The sequence below is a fragment of the Staurois parvus genome, unplaced genomic scaffold, assembly GCF_062004578.1.
Source record: "Staurois parvus isolate SC_StPar_1 unplaced genomic scaffold, SC_StPar_1.0 ptg000735l, whole genome shotgun sequence".
In the NCBI taxonomy this organism is placed as follows: Eukaryota; Metazoa; Chordata; class Amphibia; order Anura; family Ranidae; genus Staurois; species Staurois parvus.
In genome coordinates, this window is record NW_028318531.1 from 1850894 (window position 1) to 1871318 (window position 20425).

At 42.7% G+C, this 20425-nt stretch overlaps 1 protein-coding gene and 1 long non-coding RNA gene across 6 annotated transcripts in view; one reads left to right on the forward strand and one right to left on the reverse strand.

Annotated features, from left to right (window-relative positions):
* Positions 1-20425, forward strand: part of THSD7B (thrombospondin type 1 domain containing 7B) — an 805377-nt gene that overhangs the window by 752877 nt on the left and 32075 nt on the right. For all 4 annotated transcript variants that reach the window (XM_089654059.1, XM_089654060.1, XM_089654057.1 and 1 more), the window contains 3 exons: positions 8320-8479; positions 9750-9923; positions 16759-16854. In XM_089654059.1, coding sequence (XP_089510185.1) covers positions 8320-8479; positions 9750-9923; positions 16759-16854 — 430 coding nt within the window. The remainder of the gene's footprint in view (positions 1-8319; positions 8480-9749; positions 9924-16758; positions 16855-20425) is intronic.
* Positions 1-20425, reverse strand: part of LOC149445238 (uncharacterized) — a 144484-nt gene that overhangs the window by 66180 nt on the left and 57879 nt on the right. For both annotated transcript variants that reach the window (XR_016306429.1, XR_016306428.1), the window contains exon 4: positions 1424-1485. This is a non-coding gene — a long non-coding RNA (uncharacterized LOC149445238). The remainder of the gene's footprint in view (positions 1-1423; positions 1486-20425) is intronic.

Consider the following 20425-nt stretch of genomic DNA (forward strand, 5'->3'; position numbering starts at 1 on the left):
CAAGGGGCCAAGGGTCATCATTCCTAAATCTTTAAGATCGGAGATGCTGACTCGTATTCATGCCAGTCACATTGGCGGAGAAGCATGCTATAGGCAAGCACGTGATACCCTATACTGGCCCAACATGCAGAACGAGATTAGAGACTTTGTTAGCTGTTGCTCGGCATGCAATGAATATGCGCAGGCACAACAGAAAGAACCTATGATGTCGCATGTGCTGCCCACCCGGCCTTGGCAAATTGTAAGCATGAACTTACTGAATTATGCTGGCCAGGATTTTCTACTAATTGTTGATCACTATTCCGACATTTGGGAGGTTGAGCTACTTCCTGACCTGTCTGCTGATACTACCATCAAGCGTTGTAAAGCACAGTTTGCACGTTATGGCCAGCCGGATAGAGTAATCTCGGATAATGGACCTCAATTTGCATGTGAGCAATTCAGACGGTTCTCTACAGATTGGGTATTCGAGCATGTTACCTCATTGCCAATGGCAAAGCGGAATCAGCTGTCAAGATAGTGAAGAATCTTTGTAAGAAGGCCAAGTTTGATGGTACTGATCCGTGGAAGGCCATTCTACATTGGAGGAACACCCCGTCTGAAGGCATGGACAGTAGTCCTGCACAGCGCTTGATGTCTAGGAGACTGAAGACTACATTGCCTGTGGCCAACAAATTACTTGATCCTTGTGTGGTTACAGGTGTCCCGGCAAAACTGTAGCGGAGGAAACAGATTGCCAAGCTGTCATACGATGTGTCTGCTAAAGACTTACCTGAACTAAGCATTGGGGAGCCAATCCGTATGAAGCCGCTTCCAGGTGACAGGACCGGTCGCTGGAGACTGGGTTCCTGTGTTCAGAGGGTTGCTCCTCGATCATATCTTGTGGATGTAGAAGGCAGTCTTTACCGCCGCAATCGAGTGGACCTGCGAAGGGCAGAACGATTCACCACACAAGCCTATGAGCATCCTGCATGTGATCCTCCTGAGGTGCTCAATCCCCCGAGTCCTACTGGACCATATGCTCAAAGCAGAGAGAACTCTGCTGTCATATCGGGATACAATGAGGATGACATAATGCATCCACATATCCCGTCAAGTTCTTCTCTGCCAAACACACCAGCCAGGAAAGAGGGTGGCTCCTTATCAACACCTTCTGGAGCTGAACGGATTTCCCCAGGCAAACTCCCTGTGGTCTTGCGTAGTGGTCGAGTTTCAAGACCGCCAGATAGACTCAACCTGTAGTGTATCTACCAGTAACACAGTATGCCATGTTCAAGACTGTTCAGGATCTGTTTTAGTTCAATTGTTTACAAGGTTTGAATTGAATGTAAAAAAGGGAGATGTTATAGAGTTATTATGCAAATACTGTGACCCTACTTGCATATGGTAATATTGCATTGCCTTATACTTCCTGTTTTCTGACCTGGATGCAGTTCTGTTGTACAACATGATTCCTCACACCAGCAGCTTGTGTTGTCTTCATTCCTGTACATGAAACAGACCAAAGCTGTAAAATTTAGATCTAGAAAATTTTCGTGCTTTCAAATAATTTCAGAGGAAAGCTGTGTACTATTGATCAGATTATTGTACAAACGCTTAGAAAGCGGTATTTTTCAGACGCTTTTCTGATCGTGTTTACTGGGCTTTAGATGATCTCCCACTGCAGATATGCACCTATTGTATGTGTCTAGGCATTGCACTGCTATATTGGAAAAATCCAAGATCCCAGAGCTCTCACTGATTCCTCCTGTTGACCTCGGTACTGCAGATGAAAGAGGTGACATGAGGTCAGAGGGAGTAATCTGAGAGAGCTGCAGGAGACCCAAGAGATCCACTATCCTTAGTACTTCCACCTGGCAGTATTAGGGTGATTGGTTCGAATCCCAACCACGGCACCACCTGCCTGGAGTTTGCATGTTCTCCCTGTGCCTGCGTGGGTTTCCTCCGGGTACTCCAGTTTCCTCCCACACTCCAAAAACACGCTGGTAGGATAGTTGGATCCTAGTATGTGTATGTATGAATGTGAGTTAGGGACCTTAGATTGTACGCCCCTTGAGGGTTAGGGACTGATGTGAATGCACAATATATATGTAAAGTGATGCATAAATTGATGGCGCTATATAAGTACCTGTAATAAATGAAATATTAAATCCTGAGGTGTCAATTTCCCAACTGATTTTGATAAGCAGGTTCTAGTGATTTTGATAAGCAGGTTCTAGTGATCAGAGTGGTGCTCAGGGGCATAGGTAGCGGGAAAGGCAAATACAGTTGCAAGAAAAAGTATGTGAACCCCTTGGGATTATGTGGAGTTTTGCATGAATTGGGCATAAAATGTGCTCTGAACGTCATCTAAGTCACAACAATAGAAGAACACAGTCTGCTGAACATAATACTACACAAACATTAGATGTTGCCATGGTTTAATTGCACATAACATGTAAACATTCACAGTGCAGGGAGGAAAAAGTATGTGAGGCCCTAGCTTAATGACTTCTCCCAGAGCTAATTGGAGCCAGGAGTGAGCCAACCTTGACTCCAATCAGTGTGATGATATTGGATGTGTTGCTGACAGCTGTCCTGCCCTTAAAAAACACACACCTGTTTTGGGTTTACTGGTTTCAAGAAGCGCTGTCTGATGTGAACCATGCCTCGCAGAAAAGAGCTCTCAGAAGACCTACGATCAAGAATTGTTGACTTGAATGAAGCTGGAAAGGGTTACAAAAGTATCTCCAAAAGCCTTGATGTTCATGTGTCCACGGTAAGACAGACTGTCTACAAATGGAGAAAGTTTAGCACTGTTGCTACTCTCCCTAGGCACGGTCGTCCTGTAAAAATGACTGCAAGAGCACAGCGCAGAATGCTGCATGAGGTAAAGAAGAATCCCAGAGTGTCAGCTAAAGACCTACAGAAATCTCTGGCACATGCTAACATTTTTGATGACACATCTACAATAAGGAAAACATTAAACAAGAATGGAGTACATGGGAGGACACCACGGAGGAAGCCATTGCTGTCCAAAAAGAATATTGCAGCACGTTTGAAGTTTGCAAAAGAGCACCTGGATGTTCCACAGCACTACTGGCAAAATATACTGTGGACAGATGAAACCAAGATTGAGTTGTTTGGGAAGAACACACAACACTATGTGTGGAGAAAAAAAGGCACAGCACACCAACATCAAAACCTCATCCCCACTGTGAAACATGGCGGAGGGAGCATCATGGTTTGGGGCTGCTTTGCTGCCTCGGTGCCTGGACGGATTGTTGTCATTGATGGGAAAATGAATTCCAGAGTTTATCAAGACATTTTGCAGGAAAACGTATGACCATCTGTCCGCCAACTGAAGCTCCGCAGAGGATGGGTGATGCAACAGGACAATGACCCAAAGCATACAAGTAATTCAACAAAACAATGGCTGCAACAGCACAGAATACGCCTTCTGGAGTGGCCCAGTCAGAGTCCTGACCTCAACCCGATTGAAATGCTGTGGCATGACCTTAAGAGAGCGATTCACACCAGACATCCCAAGAATATTGCTACACTGAAACAGTTTTGTGAAGAGGAGTGGTCCAAAATGACTCCAGATCGTTGTGCAGGTCTGATCTGCAACTACAGGAAACGTTTGGTTGAGGTTATTGCTGCCAAAGGAGGGTCAACCAGTTAAGTCCAAAGGTTCACATACTTTTTCCTCCCTGCACTGTGAATGTTTACATGTTATGTGCAATTAAACCATGGCAACATCTAATGTTTGTGTAGTATTATGTTCAGCAGACTGTGTTCTTCTATTGTTGTGACTTAGATGACGTTCAGAGCACATTTTATGCCCAATTCATGCAAAACTCCACATAATCCCAAGGGGTTCACATACTTTTTCTTGCAACTGTAGATTGTACGCTCCAAGGAGCAGGGCCCTCCTATCCCTCTTGTATTGTTGCTGTATTGTCTCCCGTTATATTGTAAAGCGCTGAGCAAACTGTTGGCGCCATATAAATCCTGTATAATAATAATAATATTCACTCCCTACATTTTCAGGCAATAAACACTTTAAAAAAAAGTGTGACCGGGTCGTATGAAGTACCATATCAGCACATGCTTCAATAATGTTATCTTTACAGATCTGCTTGAATAGCAAATAATAACTTTATGGCATTTTTTTTTTGTTATAAAGCACAATATCCAGTTGTCTGCAATATATAAGAAGCAATCAAGCAATTGGAATATTTTCTATTGCTCCCTGAAGATTTCGGTTTCAGCCAGCAAAACTGCACTGCATGCTCCATTTCCCTTAAAATGAAGATTTCACGTGTGATTGTTCCGCAGTTTGTCTGAGTGATCATACTGAAATAATGAGCCTTGCTAAAAATACTCTCTGTGCATCTCATTAGCTGCAGAATGGTTCTATTTTTACAAACGGAATCGTTTTAATGGTTTTGTTCTTCCTCCTGTGTGTCCACTCCGGCTGCTTCCTTCGCTCATTATATCTGTATTTGTAGAAAATACATTCCGTAACCCAAAATTCCCCCAGAATGCCCTCACCTCTTCACAAATAATGAATTGTTGCCTTCTTGGAACTTTTTTTTTTTCAGTAAACTTTTTTTTTTTTCCTCTTTCTACACTTTATTTGACACTTGTCAGAATAATAATAGTAAATGGTGTTGGCATTTTACATCTCAGGAAAACTGTGAAATATCCGTATTATGCAGTAGAGGGAACGCTAATGCCTCGCTCTGAAAGATGAAAATACAACTGCGGGGGGATTTAAGCGAGTCCAAATATGAGTCACTCTTTAGCCACTGTGCTTCTTTTTGCTTGCTTTATCGCCTGTTTTACAGACATTGAATATTGTAAGCAGACAGCTAAATCCTGATTTGAATATGAAGATAAAGTTGTCTAAGTGGAACACATTGTACCTGAGTGGGATTTTAATGAACAATTCCAAATACAGTTTATAAAACAAACCTTTACTCAAGCAATCTTTTGAGTCTTAAATCATGTTTTGCAGTCTAATAAATATTTATAAATAAAAAAATCATGTTTTGCAGTCAGCCAGTTTAACCACTTTCCCTCCAGAGGATTAACCCCTTCCTGACCAGGCCATTTTTTGCGATACGGCGCTGCATTACTTTAACTGACAATTGCGCGGTCATGCAACACTGCACCCAAATAAAATGTATGCCCTTTTTTCCCACAAATAGAGCTTTCTTTTGGTGGTATTTGATCACCTCTGCATTTTTTATTTTTTGTGCTATAAACAAAACAAGACTGTTTTTTGTTTCAAAATTGTCAATATTTTTGACTTTTTGCTATAAAACCTATCCAGTAAAAAATAATTTGTCATAAATTTTGGCAAAAATGTATTCTGCTACATGCATTTGCTAAAAAAAAAATCCCAACACATGTAAATGAATTGGTTTATGTCAGTGTTTCTCAACTCCAGTCCTCATGGACCCCCAACAGGTCATGTTTTCAGGATTTCCCTCAGATGAAACAGCTGTGGTAATTACTAAGGCAGTGAAACTGATCAAATCACCTGTGCAAAATAATGGAAATCCTGAAAACATGACCTGTTGGGGGTCCATGAGGACTGGAGTTGAGAAACACTGGTTTATGTGAAGGTTGTGGTGTCTACAAATGGCAGTATATATACTGGAATTTTTAAAGTTCTTTTAATACTAGTAATGGCGGAACTGCGGTGGGCATTCTCACACTGGGGGGGGGACTGACTAACCGCTACTGACATCTCAGTGACACTAATGCAGTGATCAATGCTAATAAAAAGCACTGACACTGTACTAATGACATCTGGGGCGATCAAAGGGTTAACTGCGTGCTGTTTTCTAACATGTGCTGTGTGTGTTTTACTTCGGAAACATGCTGCTGTGTATGAGAGAAATACACAGTAGCATGTTACTGTTGGTTGTTTACACACAGGTCTCTCCCGTGTCAGTGTTACTCGGCAATCGCTGGGTGTCGGTGGAGAATCTCCTGCTGGGACCAGGTGATTGACATCCGTAGCCGCCAATGGCGGCGCGGGTAGGGCATCGCACGCCCCCTACCCAGAAATGCAAATCACACATATACTGTATATGTGAGTTTGCGCTGCCCTGTAGCAGTATTTCTGCTATAGGGCAGCGGGCAACTGGTTCCTGAAATATGTCTTTATTGGGTTGATTTACTAAAACTGGAGAGTGCAAAATCTGGTGCAGCTGTTCATGGTATGGTAGCCAATCAGCTTCCAACTTCAGCTTGTTCAATTATGCTTTAACAGAAAGAAAACCTGGAAGCTGATTGGTTTCTACGCAGAGCTGCGCCAGATTTTGCATTCTCCAGCTTTTGTTAGGCTGATTTCACACTGATCCATTTTTCTTCCGTTTTTGCATAAAAAAAAAGCGGGAAAAAAACATGTGACCATGTATTCCTGTGAAACTCTTCACACTGATCCACTGCAGGTCTGGTGCATTTTTCAAAGTTCTGCTTGCTACTTTTTTGGTGCAGGTTTGGTGAGGTAAAGAAAACACACCAAACACGCACCTTTTCATTGAAATTAACAGAAAACGCAGGCAACAACACATAAAGAAAAGCAAACTGCATTTTTGGTGTGGTTTTTGAGCCACATGTCCTTTAAAAAAAACACACCATAAATGCATCTGCGTTTTTGCCGCGGATCAGTGTAAAAGTAGCCTAAATCAACTCCTATACTACTTTACTACATTCCATCTGAAGGAAGACTGTGGTGGGTAGGTGCCACCAGTGTGCAGATGTTCAAGTGTACAGCTGACCACACACAATAGAATCCTATTGTACAAAATCCTATAGCTTCCTGATGCCCATACTGTGGCCCAAGGGCCATGTGCACCCTTTGGTACTTGTTATGGGACCCTTTCACTGCAGACATTCTAGATGAAATGATGGCCATAGACACTATAGGTTTGGTTGGAGACTGGAGACATTCTGTAGAAGACTGGGTATGCTACTTGAGGTTAGTAGAGCCCACTGCTATTACTCCTATACAAAATAATGTTTCCACTCCCACTGCAGACTGCTAAGGTCGAAGGGCTGCAAAGCATGTGCCAAAGAGTGCATGTGACCCTTGGGCTGGAAAATGGTCATCACCAGGGATCTAAATGATCATTGCTATTACTCCTGTACAAATCATTGCTTTCTATTTAGCCATTCTAAGTATCTGAAATATGTCTTTATTATCTTTTATATTTACTACATTCCATCTGAGGCTGAAGGGCTTGAGGAAAAGGTACTTAGGTTGGTTTACAGGAGAGTCCCTATTGTGCAGATGTTCAATTGTACAGGTAATCACACACAATACAATCTTATTGTACAAAATCCTTTAGCTCATTTGTGCCCAACCTTTGGTCCAAGGGCCACATGCGCCATTGGGTTGGCAACCCCTGGATCTCAGCTGTCTGCAGTGGGAATGGGAGCATTGATTTCTATAGGGGTATTATCAGTGAGCTCTACTAGCCTTGTGTAACATTTACTCTTCCACTGTCTTCTGCAGCATGCTTTAGTCTTCATCCAAACCTTGAACCATCATTTCCTTTAGTATTTGTCTCTGTCCTCTCTAGCATTACATAAATAGAACATTAAGTGTCAGGTCAAGGATCACAATTGGGGCCCTCTATAGCTCATAAGGTGACGACCAATGCTTTGGGTCTCCTGACAACTGCGTATTTAGTGCAAGGACCTTCCTGACTGAAAACAAGTTGAATGAATTATTTAGGTACGCATTCACAAAATTTTGGTGAGCCTAGAGGTGAGTATACAAAGCTGGTAACACATAGTCAGTGGGGCCCGTATAAAGAGAACCTGCAAAATCTAGAAAGTGACCAGCACTCCTACAAATTCAGTTTACATTTTTATTGTGAAATTAGGTAACCGTGTCCTTGGAGGGCTGCTTCTTCAAGGAAATATAATGACCCTATCTTGAGGAAGGGACCCTTTTAGGCTTTGAAATGTTGCCAAATTTTACATGTGACAACTTTTTTATACTAAAACTGTAAACTGAATTTGTAGGAGTTCTGGTCACCTTCTAGATTTTGCAGAATTCAACATGGCACCATCCATTGTTGTCATTTCAAACACTTGAAATTTCTAGTGTTTCAGTTAGGAAGGAGTCATACAGAATGTCAGATAGTTTCAGGTATCCATATCCCTACAAATATATTTAAAATGATCCACATAAATATGTAAGAACAGAACCTGTAACTTTACCATAAGTGGGCAATATTACAAATTTCCTTTAATGGAACCCTATGGGTAGGCTTGTAAATTTCATGCTTCTTTTGGCATTTGTCTTTATAGAACGGTCAATGTGGAGAAGGGCTGAAGTCTCGTAATCTCACATGTGTAGTGCATGATGGTTCCACCTCTGGTGCAGAGAAGCAAGTAGACCCCAAATTGTGTGGCCGGTTACCCGGAGAGGAAAGTCCGCTCAGTCTGCCCTGCTATGTACCATGTCCAGGTAGAGTTGACTTCAGGAAATATTGTTACATTTATTGCTACTGTCTTGATACATGGATGAGAAAAGATGGGCAGTTCCTAGCAGAAATATCTTTAAAAGATCACTTGGCAAAACTAGTTACCCAACAACCTTAGGGGCTCAGTTTCTGCTCCTCAGGTCTAGTGCCGCCTATCTCTCACCCATTATATGTGCTCACATTCTTTGTTTTAATTTATGAACAATGCAGCAAGAAGAATAAAGGCTGGCATATATTGCTCAAAATTTGTCAGATTCCTTCTGAATTGGCTGAAAATTGATCCATGGGTGGCCTTGTCTATCATATCAGACAGATAAATTGGCAGCTGAACAGTGACTGTATTCAGTTAGATGCAGGAACTGTTGAGCTGTTTTTTTGGTGGCTGGTGACGGTTGTCAGATTACACTATCTGGCATGGGAGATATCTCCATACATGCTGTGGAGGAAATGTTGATGGGGGAATCTCACCTGGCATTGAAAAAGATCTCCAAACAAATATTTTTTTTTCTCTGTTATGGATAGACTGGAGAAGAGTTAGAATCTCTCACTTTTTCATTGCTATTTGCATCCCCTTTGAGGACCTTCAAGGGTTGGTGGTCACAGAGGTAGGAGATTTCTCCAATAGGACAGGAAGAAAAACACTTTTTAAAATAGAATATGAATATGGACGAGTTAGACTTTTACTGCAATCTGAGTTGCCATTAGAAATATTCCGCTTTACATGAGGTCCAAGAGACAAGGGTCACCAAGATTGGAAGTGAGGGAAATTCTCTTTAAAAGGAATCCAAAACCAATAAAAGCCAGACAGAAGTTTTCTTTGTTAAAACCTCACTCATCGTTACTCAGCTCCCCTCTGGTGTTCATATTTGTTTGGCATTTTGGTAGGTGAGTAGCCCAAACAGAAAAGGCTGGCTTCTTTGTTCACAAACTCTTGTGGTAAGCCTTTCCATAATTTTGGAAGCTGTAATAGCCATGAAGGGGGTGCAAACTCCACATTAATACCCATGGTTTTGGAATGGGATGTCCAACAACTCATGTAGGTTGGATCATCAGGTTTCCGTAAGCCTTTGCCCACATAATGTATTTTTAGAAATCAGATTTTGAGAAATCCGACGTAGCATGGCATATAACCATTGTTCACTGTTCAGGATGCTCAATTTATTGTCTCTACTCTAATATCCTTGTTATCTGCAAAATTATATTGTACTTTATACTTATGCTGAGACCTGTTTGTTAACAAACTTGCTATTCTAGGTGATTGTCATCTCGCTGAATGGTCCCATTGGAGCTCCTGTGAGGTCACATGCATTGATGGGCGCAGTTTTGAAACATTCGGACTCCAGACGAGGTCAAAAACTTTCATTGTGCAGTCAGCAGAGAATCAGGAGGATTGTCCAAAGCCAGTCATTGAGACCAGGCCCTGTACAGGTTATTACTTTCCAAATCTATTGTTGATATTTTTTTATTTTGTTAAGGGCACCAAGTATAAAATGTAAGTTACAAATCGATGCTAAAGAAGAATGCCTAATATGGTAAATTTCTACATTATTACATTGATCCATCTTGGACAAATTTAACTATACATATACCATACCTGTGGGCTTCCTCTGGGGAAGTTGGAAATCACTGTAGCAGACACCCCTAGGCCAGTGATCTCCATTAGGTTTGGGTCCCATGCTTAGTGGTTGCCCTGCTACAATGTGAACACAGGAGATTGGATGATCGGCATGGGAGCCATTCAGAGATTACGTTACATTTTCTCGGTGACTGCAAAGAGTTTTTTGATTGGATGAGGTGGAAAGGTGGAGCACCTGTCACCTAATCTAATCAGAGAATACTTTGAATTCATTGAGAAAATACAAAGCATTCTCTGAATGGTGCCCTTGCCTAACATCTGACCCCCGAGGACGCAATAAGCAAAACTAGTTGCAGCCCCTGTGAGTCGTCCTATCCGGTTCCTGTGACGCCACATTCGGCTTCTATCTTCCGCCTGGTGGAATGCACGTAGATCCTAGGAGGGACCACGACTTGCATACTGTTTCCATTTGTGATGATTGTGGGCACTATAATATATGAGTGCATTTACGCTATCTATATACATTTTACATCTGAATAAATTTACTAGACTATAAGATATTGTTCTCTGGCGATGGTATGTTGTCTAATTGGAGGGGAATATTCCACCGAGTGGGTAAGATAATACAGATGGCCAGGATGCTTGGATAAATAATTATACTATAAAGCGGTTTTTGACCTTAAGTCAAATAATGGTCACAGGGGTGTCAGTGAGTGTGCCATTTTCACAGAGGTGTGGATCTTGGTGGCAATGGCACAGCATTTATTTAAGAAGCTATATTGCAGGGTGGTGCGGTGGACTTTCTTTAGAGACTTTTATATAATTATATGGTTTATATTTGCATCTAATTATGGGTGTGATTGTGTTCTAACTTTACAGCACCTAACTATTCCCTTGTTGTTTTGATATTTTGGTGCTACACTATCAATATAGGAGGGCAGCTTCACATATATAAGGATATTTGGGGTATGGGGGGGCTGGTGGCTTTTATAATATAATGAACAAAAGAAAATGGCATCATTCCATTGAGTGCGTGAACAGGGAGTTCCTCCCACTGTGCCTTTGTAGTATGACAACGGGTAGACTTCCCCTCGGTCAGAATACACTAATAAAAAGAAAAATTTCCAGCAGACTGGTTTTACACAAGTCAATCAATAGATCGACTTCTGTATAACTACAGTGCCTATGTATCGAAATTCATCCGGTCCCTATTTAACCAACCGAATTTTGATCCATATATTTTCAGCTTTAGTCACATGTACCTATGTGTGTGAAGGAGCATATAACTCACTCTTCTTCCTCTCGAGTGACAGTGTTGGTGATTGGGCCAACACTCTAACACCCTCCACCTCCATAACGTCCTACTGTACACTGCCCATCCCTTGCTATGGAAGCAATGGCTCTAAGCTACATAGAGCAAATACTTGCTGCTATACAGTACATAAAAAATGAATATCAATTTTTAATGCGCTTCCTATAATACAAAAAGTGCAGTTAGACTCAAAAGCACTCTGCTCTATTTGAAGTTGTTTACAAATTGCTTTAAAAATGCTTTTGTAATCATCAGACATCAAATGTGCCAAAATCTTTTTTGAATATACTATAGATGTTGGCATATTTAAAATAAACGTTTTTATGTCTTCTAAATCGCTATACAAAGCGGGCGCAAACAGCAGCTATTACAATAACATAATACATAAATACTTGAAAGACGAGGAATTAGAACCTTGTCCATAATAGGTGAGGGGATAAGATAAGCTATAAAGTAGATTAGGCGGCAGTAGTGGTGTGATAGCAGGAATGTTAGGTGATTGCGGGATACACGTCCCTAAGGCGATGATTTTATAGAGACTGCCTAAAGGAAGAGTAGAATACAGCTGGACAGATTGGGGTAGGGTATTCCAGAAGATGGGGGTAGCTCTGTAGAAGTCCTGGAGGTGAGCATGGGAGGAGAAGACTAAGGAGCAAGAAAGCTGGGGGACTTGGGAGGAGCAAAGAGGACAATTTGGGCGATATTTTGAAATGAGGTTGGCAATGTAGCTGGAGTTGTGGATGTCTTTTTATGTTGTTAGTATGTTTTAAATACTTATTGTAGGGTGAGCAAAAGCTAATGAAAAGATCAGCAAAGAGGGGTGGCAGCCACTGAACGGTTGGTATGGTGGATGAGTCTGGCAGCATCATTCATGATAGACTGAAGGGGGGGGTCAGCCTTTGAAGAGATAGGCCAATGATGAGGGAGTTGGAGGCGAGATATACAAGGGGTTTATTAGTAGCTTGGTTTTGGCATATGTTAAAAAGGGGGCGTATTTTGGAATGGTTATAGAAGTAAAGGCATCAAGATTTGGACAGTGGTTGGATGTGGGGCTGAAAGGAGAAGTCAGAGTCCATGTTTACGTCTAGTACCCTGGTATGATGAGGAAAAGACTGATACTTGTGCTATTAAAATAGAAGTATGGGGTTCTTTAAAGAAAAAAAAAAAATATATATATATACCGTATTTGCCGGCGTATAAGACGATTGGGCGTATAAGACAACCCCCTACTTTTTCTGCTAAAATGTGGTGTTTGGGCTATACTCGCTGTATAAGACTACCCCTCTTCCAATGCACACCAGTGGGAGGAATAGTGCCCCATCATCGGTGTCAGTGGGAGGAATAGTGCCCCATCATTGGTGAAGTGGGAGGAATGGTGCCCCATCATCGGTGTCAGTGGGAGGAATAGTGACCCATCATTAGTATTAGTGGCAGGAATAGTGCCCCATCATTAGTATCAGTGGGGGGAATAGTGCTCCATCATTGGTGTCAGTGGGAGGAATAGTGCCCCATCATTGGTGTCAGTGGGAGGAATAGTGCCCCATCATTGGTATCAGTGGCAGGAATAGTGCCCATCATTGGTATAAGTGGCAGGAATAGTGCCCATCATTGGTATCAGTGGGAGGAATAGTGCCCCATCATTGGTATCAGTGGCAGGAATAGTGCCCATCATTGGTATAAGTGGCAGGAATAGTGCCCATCATTGGTATCAGTGGGAGGAATAGTGCCCCATCAGTGGGAGGAATAGTGCCCCATCATTGGTATCAGTGGCAGGAATAGTGCCCATCATTGGTATAAGTGGCAGGAATAGTGCCCATCATTGGTGTCAGTGGGAGGAATAGTGCCCCATCATTGGTGTCAGTGGGAGGAATAGTGCCCCATCATTGGTATCAGTGGCAGGAATAGTGCCCATCATTGGTATAAGTGGCAGGAATAGTGCCCATCATTGGTATCAGTGGGAGGAATAGTGTCCCATCATTGGTATCAGTGGGAGGAATAGTGCCTCATCATTGGTGTCAGTGGGAGGAATAGTGCCCCATCATTGGTATCAGTGGTAGGAATAGTGCCCCATCATTAGTATCAGTGGGGGGAATAGTGTCCCATCATTGGTGTCAGTGGGAGGAATAGTGTCCCAACATTGGTGTCAGTGGGAGGAATGGTGTCCCATCATTGGTGTCAGTGGGGGGTGGAATAGTGCCCCATCATTGGTGTCAGTGGGGGGTGGAATAGTGCCCCATCATTGGTATCAGTGGGGGGGGGGGATAGTGCCCCATTGTTGGTGTCAGTGGGAGGAATAGTGCCCCATCGTTGGTGTCAGTGGGAGGAATAGTGCTCCATCATTGGTATCAGTGACACCAATGATGGGGCACTATTCCTCCCACTGACACCAATTACACTTGCTGACCCTGTTCTAGTATGGTGCTGCTGCAGCCAGCATATGTGGTTGCAGCAGCACCTCTACACTGAACACTTACCTGCTGTTCCTGCACTCGATTTTCGCGGGGCCGCTCGGCTCTGCCCCCTCGCCGGTGATTGGCCGCCTGTGTGCCTTTCCTGAGCTGCAGTTTTGGCGGCCAATCACCGGTGAGGAGGCGGAGCCGAGCAGCCGCGCGAACATCCAGTGGCCGAACTGAAGGAGCAGCCGCGCTTCCTGGACCAGATCGTCGTGGGACCGGAGCCAGGTAAGAAACAGCCCCTGCCCACCCCTGTACTTAGTGTCCCTTCCGTTGGAAGGGGGGGGCGGCGGCAGCACCGCGCCGCCCCCCTAAAAAGTGTCAGTATGCCGTATACCGGCGTATAAGACGACCCCCGACTTTTGAGAAGATTTTCAAGGGGTAAAAAGTCGTCTTATACGCCGGAAAATACGGTATATACTCACCCAGGTGGATGCTTCATCTGTCCCTGCAGCTTCTAAGACTGAGAACTGAGCGATCAAAGACCAATGAGCGCTCTGTTCTCATTCTTCGGTGAGCAGAGAGCCAGTGACTGTCAGTCTCCTGCTCTCTGCTCTGCCCTTCTAGTGCTCACAGGAGTGCTGAACTGAGGAGGGGGTGAAAGAGTCTGGCTCAGGCTGTCAGTGCCTCGATGGGAGGCTGATCCAGCTTCCAGTTCTAGCATCTGGGTGGATCCGGACTTTAGAGTCAGGATCTTGCAGAGCCTGGACAGGCTGAAAAGAGGTAAAAGGAGTGAAGAATGGACATAGAGGTTGTATTGGCAGCCATGGGAGGTTATCAGTTGACCAAAGGAGGAGATTTAAAGAGAATAGATGGGGTTGAATGACTAAATTTTGGGGGATGCTTTTCTAGAAAAATGGTCTTTGATGGTACGCCTTAAGAGCTGGTGGGTTGGCAGAAGACTAATGGCATGCATAAGGGAGTTCCAGAGTAGAGGGGTGCAAGAGAAGATCTGGATGTATGAGATACTGTTCCTGGAATATTTTCTTCCTTGAGGCTTAACTGCTCTGGTATACCTAGAAACTGTGGGGTTGATTTACTAAAGGCAACTAGACTGTGCACTTAAAAAGTGCAGTTACACTCTGCAAATGCAGCCGCTCCAGAGCTTAGTAAATGAGGTAAAGCATCCAATCGCATGCAAGAAAATAAAAAAAAAACATTTTTGCATGCACATGATTGGATGATGGAAGTCAAGAGAGTTTCTGCTTATTTACTAAGCTCTGAAGTAGAGCTGCACGTGTAGAGTGTAACTGCACTTTGCAAAGTGCACAATCTATTTGTCTTTAATAATTTAACCCCTATATGTAAACCTACTCATTAAAGTCCTATATACAGTACGTTTTAACATATTAAAGTAATTTCAAAAGTTAATTTCTAATATTTTTTAATGTGCACCTGATAATCTTGCCATGAAGGTTCTTGTTTCATGCACTTCCTGTTTTAAATTATGTCCCTGTCACTCAATTATTTTCCTGTGTTGATGCCCTGTTATGTAGGCATGGACCTCTGGTGTCACCATCTGGTAACCTGTCCTGAGAAATGCCTTGCAGCCATCAATGGAGTTCCATGTAGTTAGAAATTGGCTGCAAATTAGAAGGGGAGAGATTAGTAACTAATATTCATATATACACCTACCTAACAGATGGGAAGTCTCACTTTCCTCATTCACTGAATGCACTGCTAGTAATATAGAGTCATGTCAGAGCTTACTGAGTTGCCAATTTATTTGCCGTGTCGTGAGGTACAGTATCAAAAGTTATGACGGCATGTACCATTTGCGGGAAAAATTAATCTGATAAGCATAGTCGACTTAGTTGCCCTAAAGAGACAAAAGGACATTGAGCAGGATTGTGACTCGGAATAAGAAAACTGCTGCAAAAGTGAATGCAGAGCTCAATCTCAGTCCCTTAAAGACTGAGTCCCATGATGACTGAGATTGAGCTCTTCAGGCACTTTTTCAGCACTTGTTTTCTTATTCTGGGTCACAATCCTGCGCAGTGTCCGTTTTCTTTTTCGGTCAATTGACCATGCCAACCACGCTTATGCTTAGCAGACGTTTTACCGGAAACTATATATGCTGTTAGAAGCTTTGGTGATGTACCTCACGACATGGCAAATAAATTGGCAACTTCAGTCAGACAGGCACTAGCTAAGCGGCACCAACAATTTGCCCTCTTTGAAGCTCAGTAGGCTCTGTTATGACTCCGTATTGCCAGCAACGCACGCAGTGAATGCCGAAAGTGAGGTTTCCCACCTGTTAGGTGTCTCATCACACAGCGGAAGCAAAACAATGTTACTTCACTTCCACTTTCAACTTGAAACATATTGCCACTTTAACATCTGCAAATCATGTAGTGTTTTAATTTTTTTGCCCAGCCCATATATATATACTTCAGCAAACTAAATTCATTTTGGGTTTACATGTACTTAAATGCTCTGCTCTTTTTTAATGTGCCTTGCTGAGCATTTAAAAATAAATACCATACAGATATTAAGCAATGCCAGCAACAATTATTTCTCCAGTTTTGACGCATGCATTTGGCAGGATCACACAAAGCTGAGATTCGTAAGTTGGCAGTGTGAATTTCATATCTAATAACTGCTGGAAAAGATTAGATGTATTCAGCAGCTGTAACTCAGTTACCATTAATAATTCCAGGAAACTGGTTCCTCATTAGATGTACAGTTAAGCAGCTTTTGCTTCCAGAAAATCACAATATTCTTTGCCCACTTTTCCCTCTCGTGTCACAGCTTCAGCGATACTGCACAAGACTAAATGTGCCAATCTCATCTATTACGTATAATTAGCTGCCTACAGCAGAGATTCTGACTTGGCTAAAACAGGCTGTGAGTATAATGAGTTTAATACACCGAGGAATAATGTGATTATTTAACTGGTGTTGTTTGTGTGCTTACCTGCAGGAGGCAAGTGTTTCCGATACGTATGGAAAATGAGTCCTTGGAAGGACAATAAGAGGACGGTTTGGTGTCAGCGATCCGATGGAACAAATGTTACAGGTGTGAACCGATAAAGTATTATTCTTCCTTATTATACACAGTTGATAGCAATTTATTATTTTCGGGAACACTTTACAGGTGGCATATACTATATGGCCAAATGGTTGTGAACACTTGAGCATCACACTTATACCACTTATTAGGAGATCCCATTCCAAAACCATGGGTGTTAATATGGAGTTGTTCCCCACTTATAGTTGTTCTCCCAGCTATAACAGACTCCACAATTCTGGAAAGGCTGTTCACAATATTTAGGAGCATGGCTTTGCCCATTAAGCTAACAGCCACTGTAAGGTCAAGAGCTGATGTTGAATGAGAAGAGCTGGCCTGCAGTAGGCAGTCAAGTTCATTCTAAAGGTGCTAGCAGGGTTGAGGTCAAGCCATTCATCTTCCTCAACACTAAACTCATCAAAGCATTTATGGAGCTGGCTTTTTGCACATGGGGTACAGTCGTTCTGAAATAGAAAAGAGCCTTCCCCAAACTGTAACAAGGTTGGAGGTATGTCTAAAATTTCTGTGAAGGTTCTTACTAATTCTGTTGATGGTATATCTAGTAGTAGTTAGTCACATTCAACTGTACTTATTCTGTAGCTTATCCAAGCCACTTCTTCAGTTCTAATGAGCAGCCCAAAAATATCCCTGCACGTACAGTATATTCACACAAGTGGCATAGAAACCTTAGTCCAGTCACCATGGAAAAGTAAATGTTATCTATCATGAACAGACCTGTATCTGCTTTTTGACTCCCACTACCCGCTGGAATACAAACTGTGGGCTATTAAAACTCTGCAACATCTGGTTGAAATGAAAACAACACAGAGTCTAAAGACAAAGAACACAGACATTTCAATAATGCTTTAAATGTTTGTAGCTACTAGGGGCGGACTGACAACTCATGGGGCCCCCGGGCAATAGGGGATCATGGGGCCCCTGTGTCCTTGCCCAAATGCAAAAAAACCCTATGAAAAAGGTACCAGGGGCATCTCATGGGGCCTCCTACTGACCCCGGGCCCTCGGGCAGTGCCGGAGTTTCCAAATGATCAGTCCGCCCCTGGTAGCTACCAACTGGGCTTTCGACAAAACATCCACAATGTCAAGCCATAGGTAGCTTGAGTCCAGTCCAATACATTGAGACCAGAATTTGTACATCCACAAGCATCCAAACACAAGCAAAGTAATTTGGTATATTCGATGCTATGAAGCAAGGAATACAAAGACCTGTATTTTGGGGAGACAAAGCATCCACCCACCATACAAATGACCCAATGTAGGAGAGCTAATTGTACAAGTAAAGACTTGGCAGTGTTTCTAAAACGTAAGGAACAGGGATTTCTCTTTATAGGGCAGTGAAGAACAACTGGTGTGCAAGAAGCTTAAAAGAGACCACCTACATCAGACTGGAGCAACCATCACTTAATATAACTGGGGCCTTCATCACCATCTGTCTTCTACATATGTCCTTTTTTAACATGTTGACAATTCACACCTTCAGCCAATGAAATCAAAAGATTAACACCTATAAAGCCTTTCTGACCAAGGATGGGATTATGTAACTAGAACAGGGTGGTTCTATAACTTTTACACCTCCCATCCTGTTCTTGGACAATTAACCTTCTGTGGTGATTGGGTTAAGGTGTCTATGCTACCTGTGTGGATATGAATGCTGGAGTATTTTCATTACACTCATTAGAACTAAAGAAGTGGCTTGGACAAGCTACTAAATGTCTTCAACATTAGAGAAAGCGTCCAGTTGAATGTGACTACTACCAGTCCTTACTGAATAAACTGTCTTTGCATGCCATAGCATTAACCATACCCTTCACTGGTAGCGCCTAAACCAGCAACGGGCAAACTACGGCCCGGCGGACCTTTTAATCCGGCCCGCGGAGCGTGATACTGTCAGGATGGCTGTCAGGATGTGTGTAGGCGGGGCAGCGTGACGAACGTGAGGGGAGCTAGGCTCCTCTCACAGTCCGCCCTGAAGACCGGAACGGCGCGGGAACACGGCGAGAGGAACGCGCGGAGCAAAGGTAAGTAAATTGACACAGGGGGGACTTGGGGACTTAATATGGGGGATGAATTAATATGGGGAATGAATTACTATAGGGGGGATGAATTACTATAGGGGGGATGAATTACTATATGGGGGATGCATTACTATATGGGGGATGAATTACTATATGGGGGATGAATTACTATATGGGGGATGAATTACTATATGGGGGATGAATTACTATGGGGGATGAATTACTATATGGGGGATGAATTACTATGGGGGATGAATTACTATGGGGGATGAATTACTATATGGGGGATGAATTACTATGGGGGATGAATTACTATATGGGGGATGAATTACTATGGGGGATGAATTACTATATGGGGGATTAATTACTATGGGGGAATATTACTATACTTACTATGGATGACACATACACATCATTCATCTACTCTTGGTCCGGCCCCCGGGTCCAATATATGAACCCATTGCGGCCCTCAAGTCAAAAAGTTTGCCCACCCCTGGCCTAAACTCATAATGTGAAGAAAATTAAAAATTAGTGAAGCGCTTGTATCACATGAATACAATCATGTATCTCCATATAGTGTAATTATAAATCAAAGTGACCACTATATATAATAAATGTGTGTTGACTCCCTCTAGTGAAAAGAAAAAATAGTGTCAACCAAAATAGCTAAATAACACACATTAGGAAACTAAATATATAGTGCATAAATCAAATATAATGAACAGAATATATATATACGTGAAAACAGAATATTGGCCACATACAATGGTGTCTAAATTATACATAAATGATATATGCCATAGGTGAACAAGACAATATCAAAGGTGAAAAAAATATTCCATGCATGTGACTGTGCTTTAAGCTGGAACACACACGTGATCTCCACTTCTAAGTGCAAGTACTCTCCTTCAAATGGCAGCAATGCCTGCTCACCTCCCTTCCTCGACCCACACAGGGCCTCAAAGCAGTTACCACCTCAGTGGTGTATTCCTCTGGCAGACTCCTTATTCCTCCTCCTCTCTTATGCAACTCATAAAAAGACAAGAAAGCCTTCCATAGTGTAGTAAATTTAATAGGCAAAGTTAAAAATTACAAAGTTTTCCACTCACATGCTCCTTTCCATAAAAAAGCGTTTTTCCCAGCCTGTGGGTAGATATGCATGCACCTGGGGGAATCCAATATGGCCACTGTGTCCGGACATACGTCACCAGGAAGTAGACAAACCGACGCGTAGCGTCACGTGCGTCGTGACTTCATCAGGGTGATGAAGTCACGACGCACGTGACGCTACGCGTCGGTTTGTCTACTTCCTGGTGACGTATGTCCGGACACAGTGGCCATATTGGATTCCCCCAGGTGCATGCATATCTACCCACAGGCTGGGAAAAACGCTTTTTTATGGAAAGGAGCATGTGAGTGGAAAACTTTGTAATTTTTAACTTTGCCTATTAAATTTACTACACTATGGAAGGCTTTCTTGTCTTTTTATGAGTTGCATAAGAGAGGAGGAGGAATAAGGAGTCTGCCAGAGGAATACACCACTG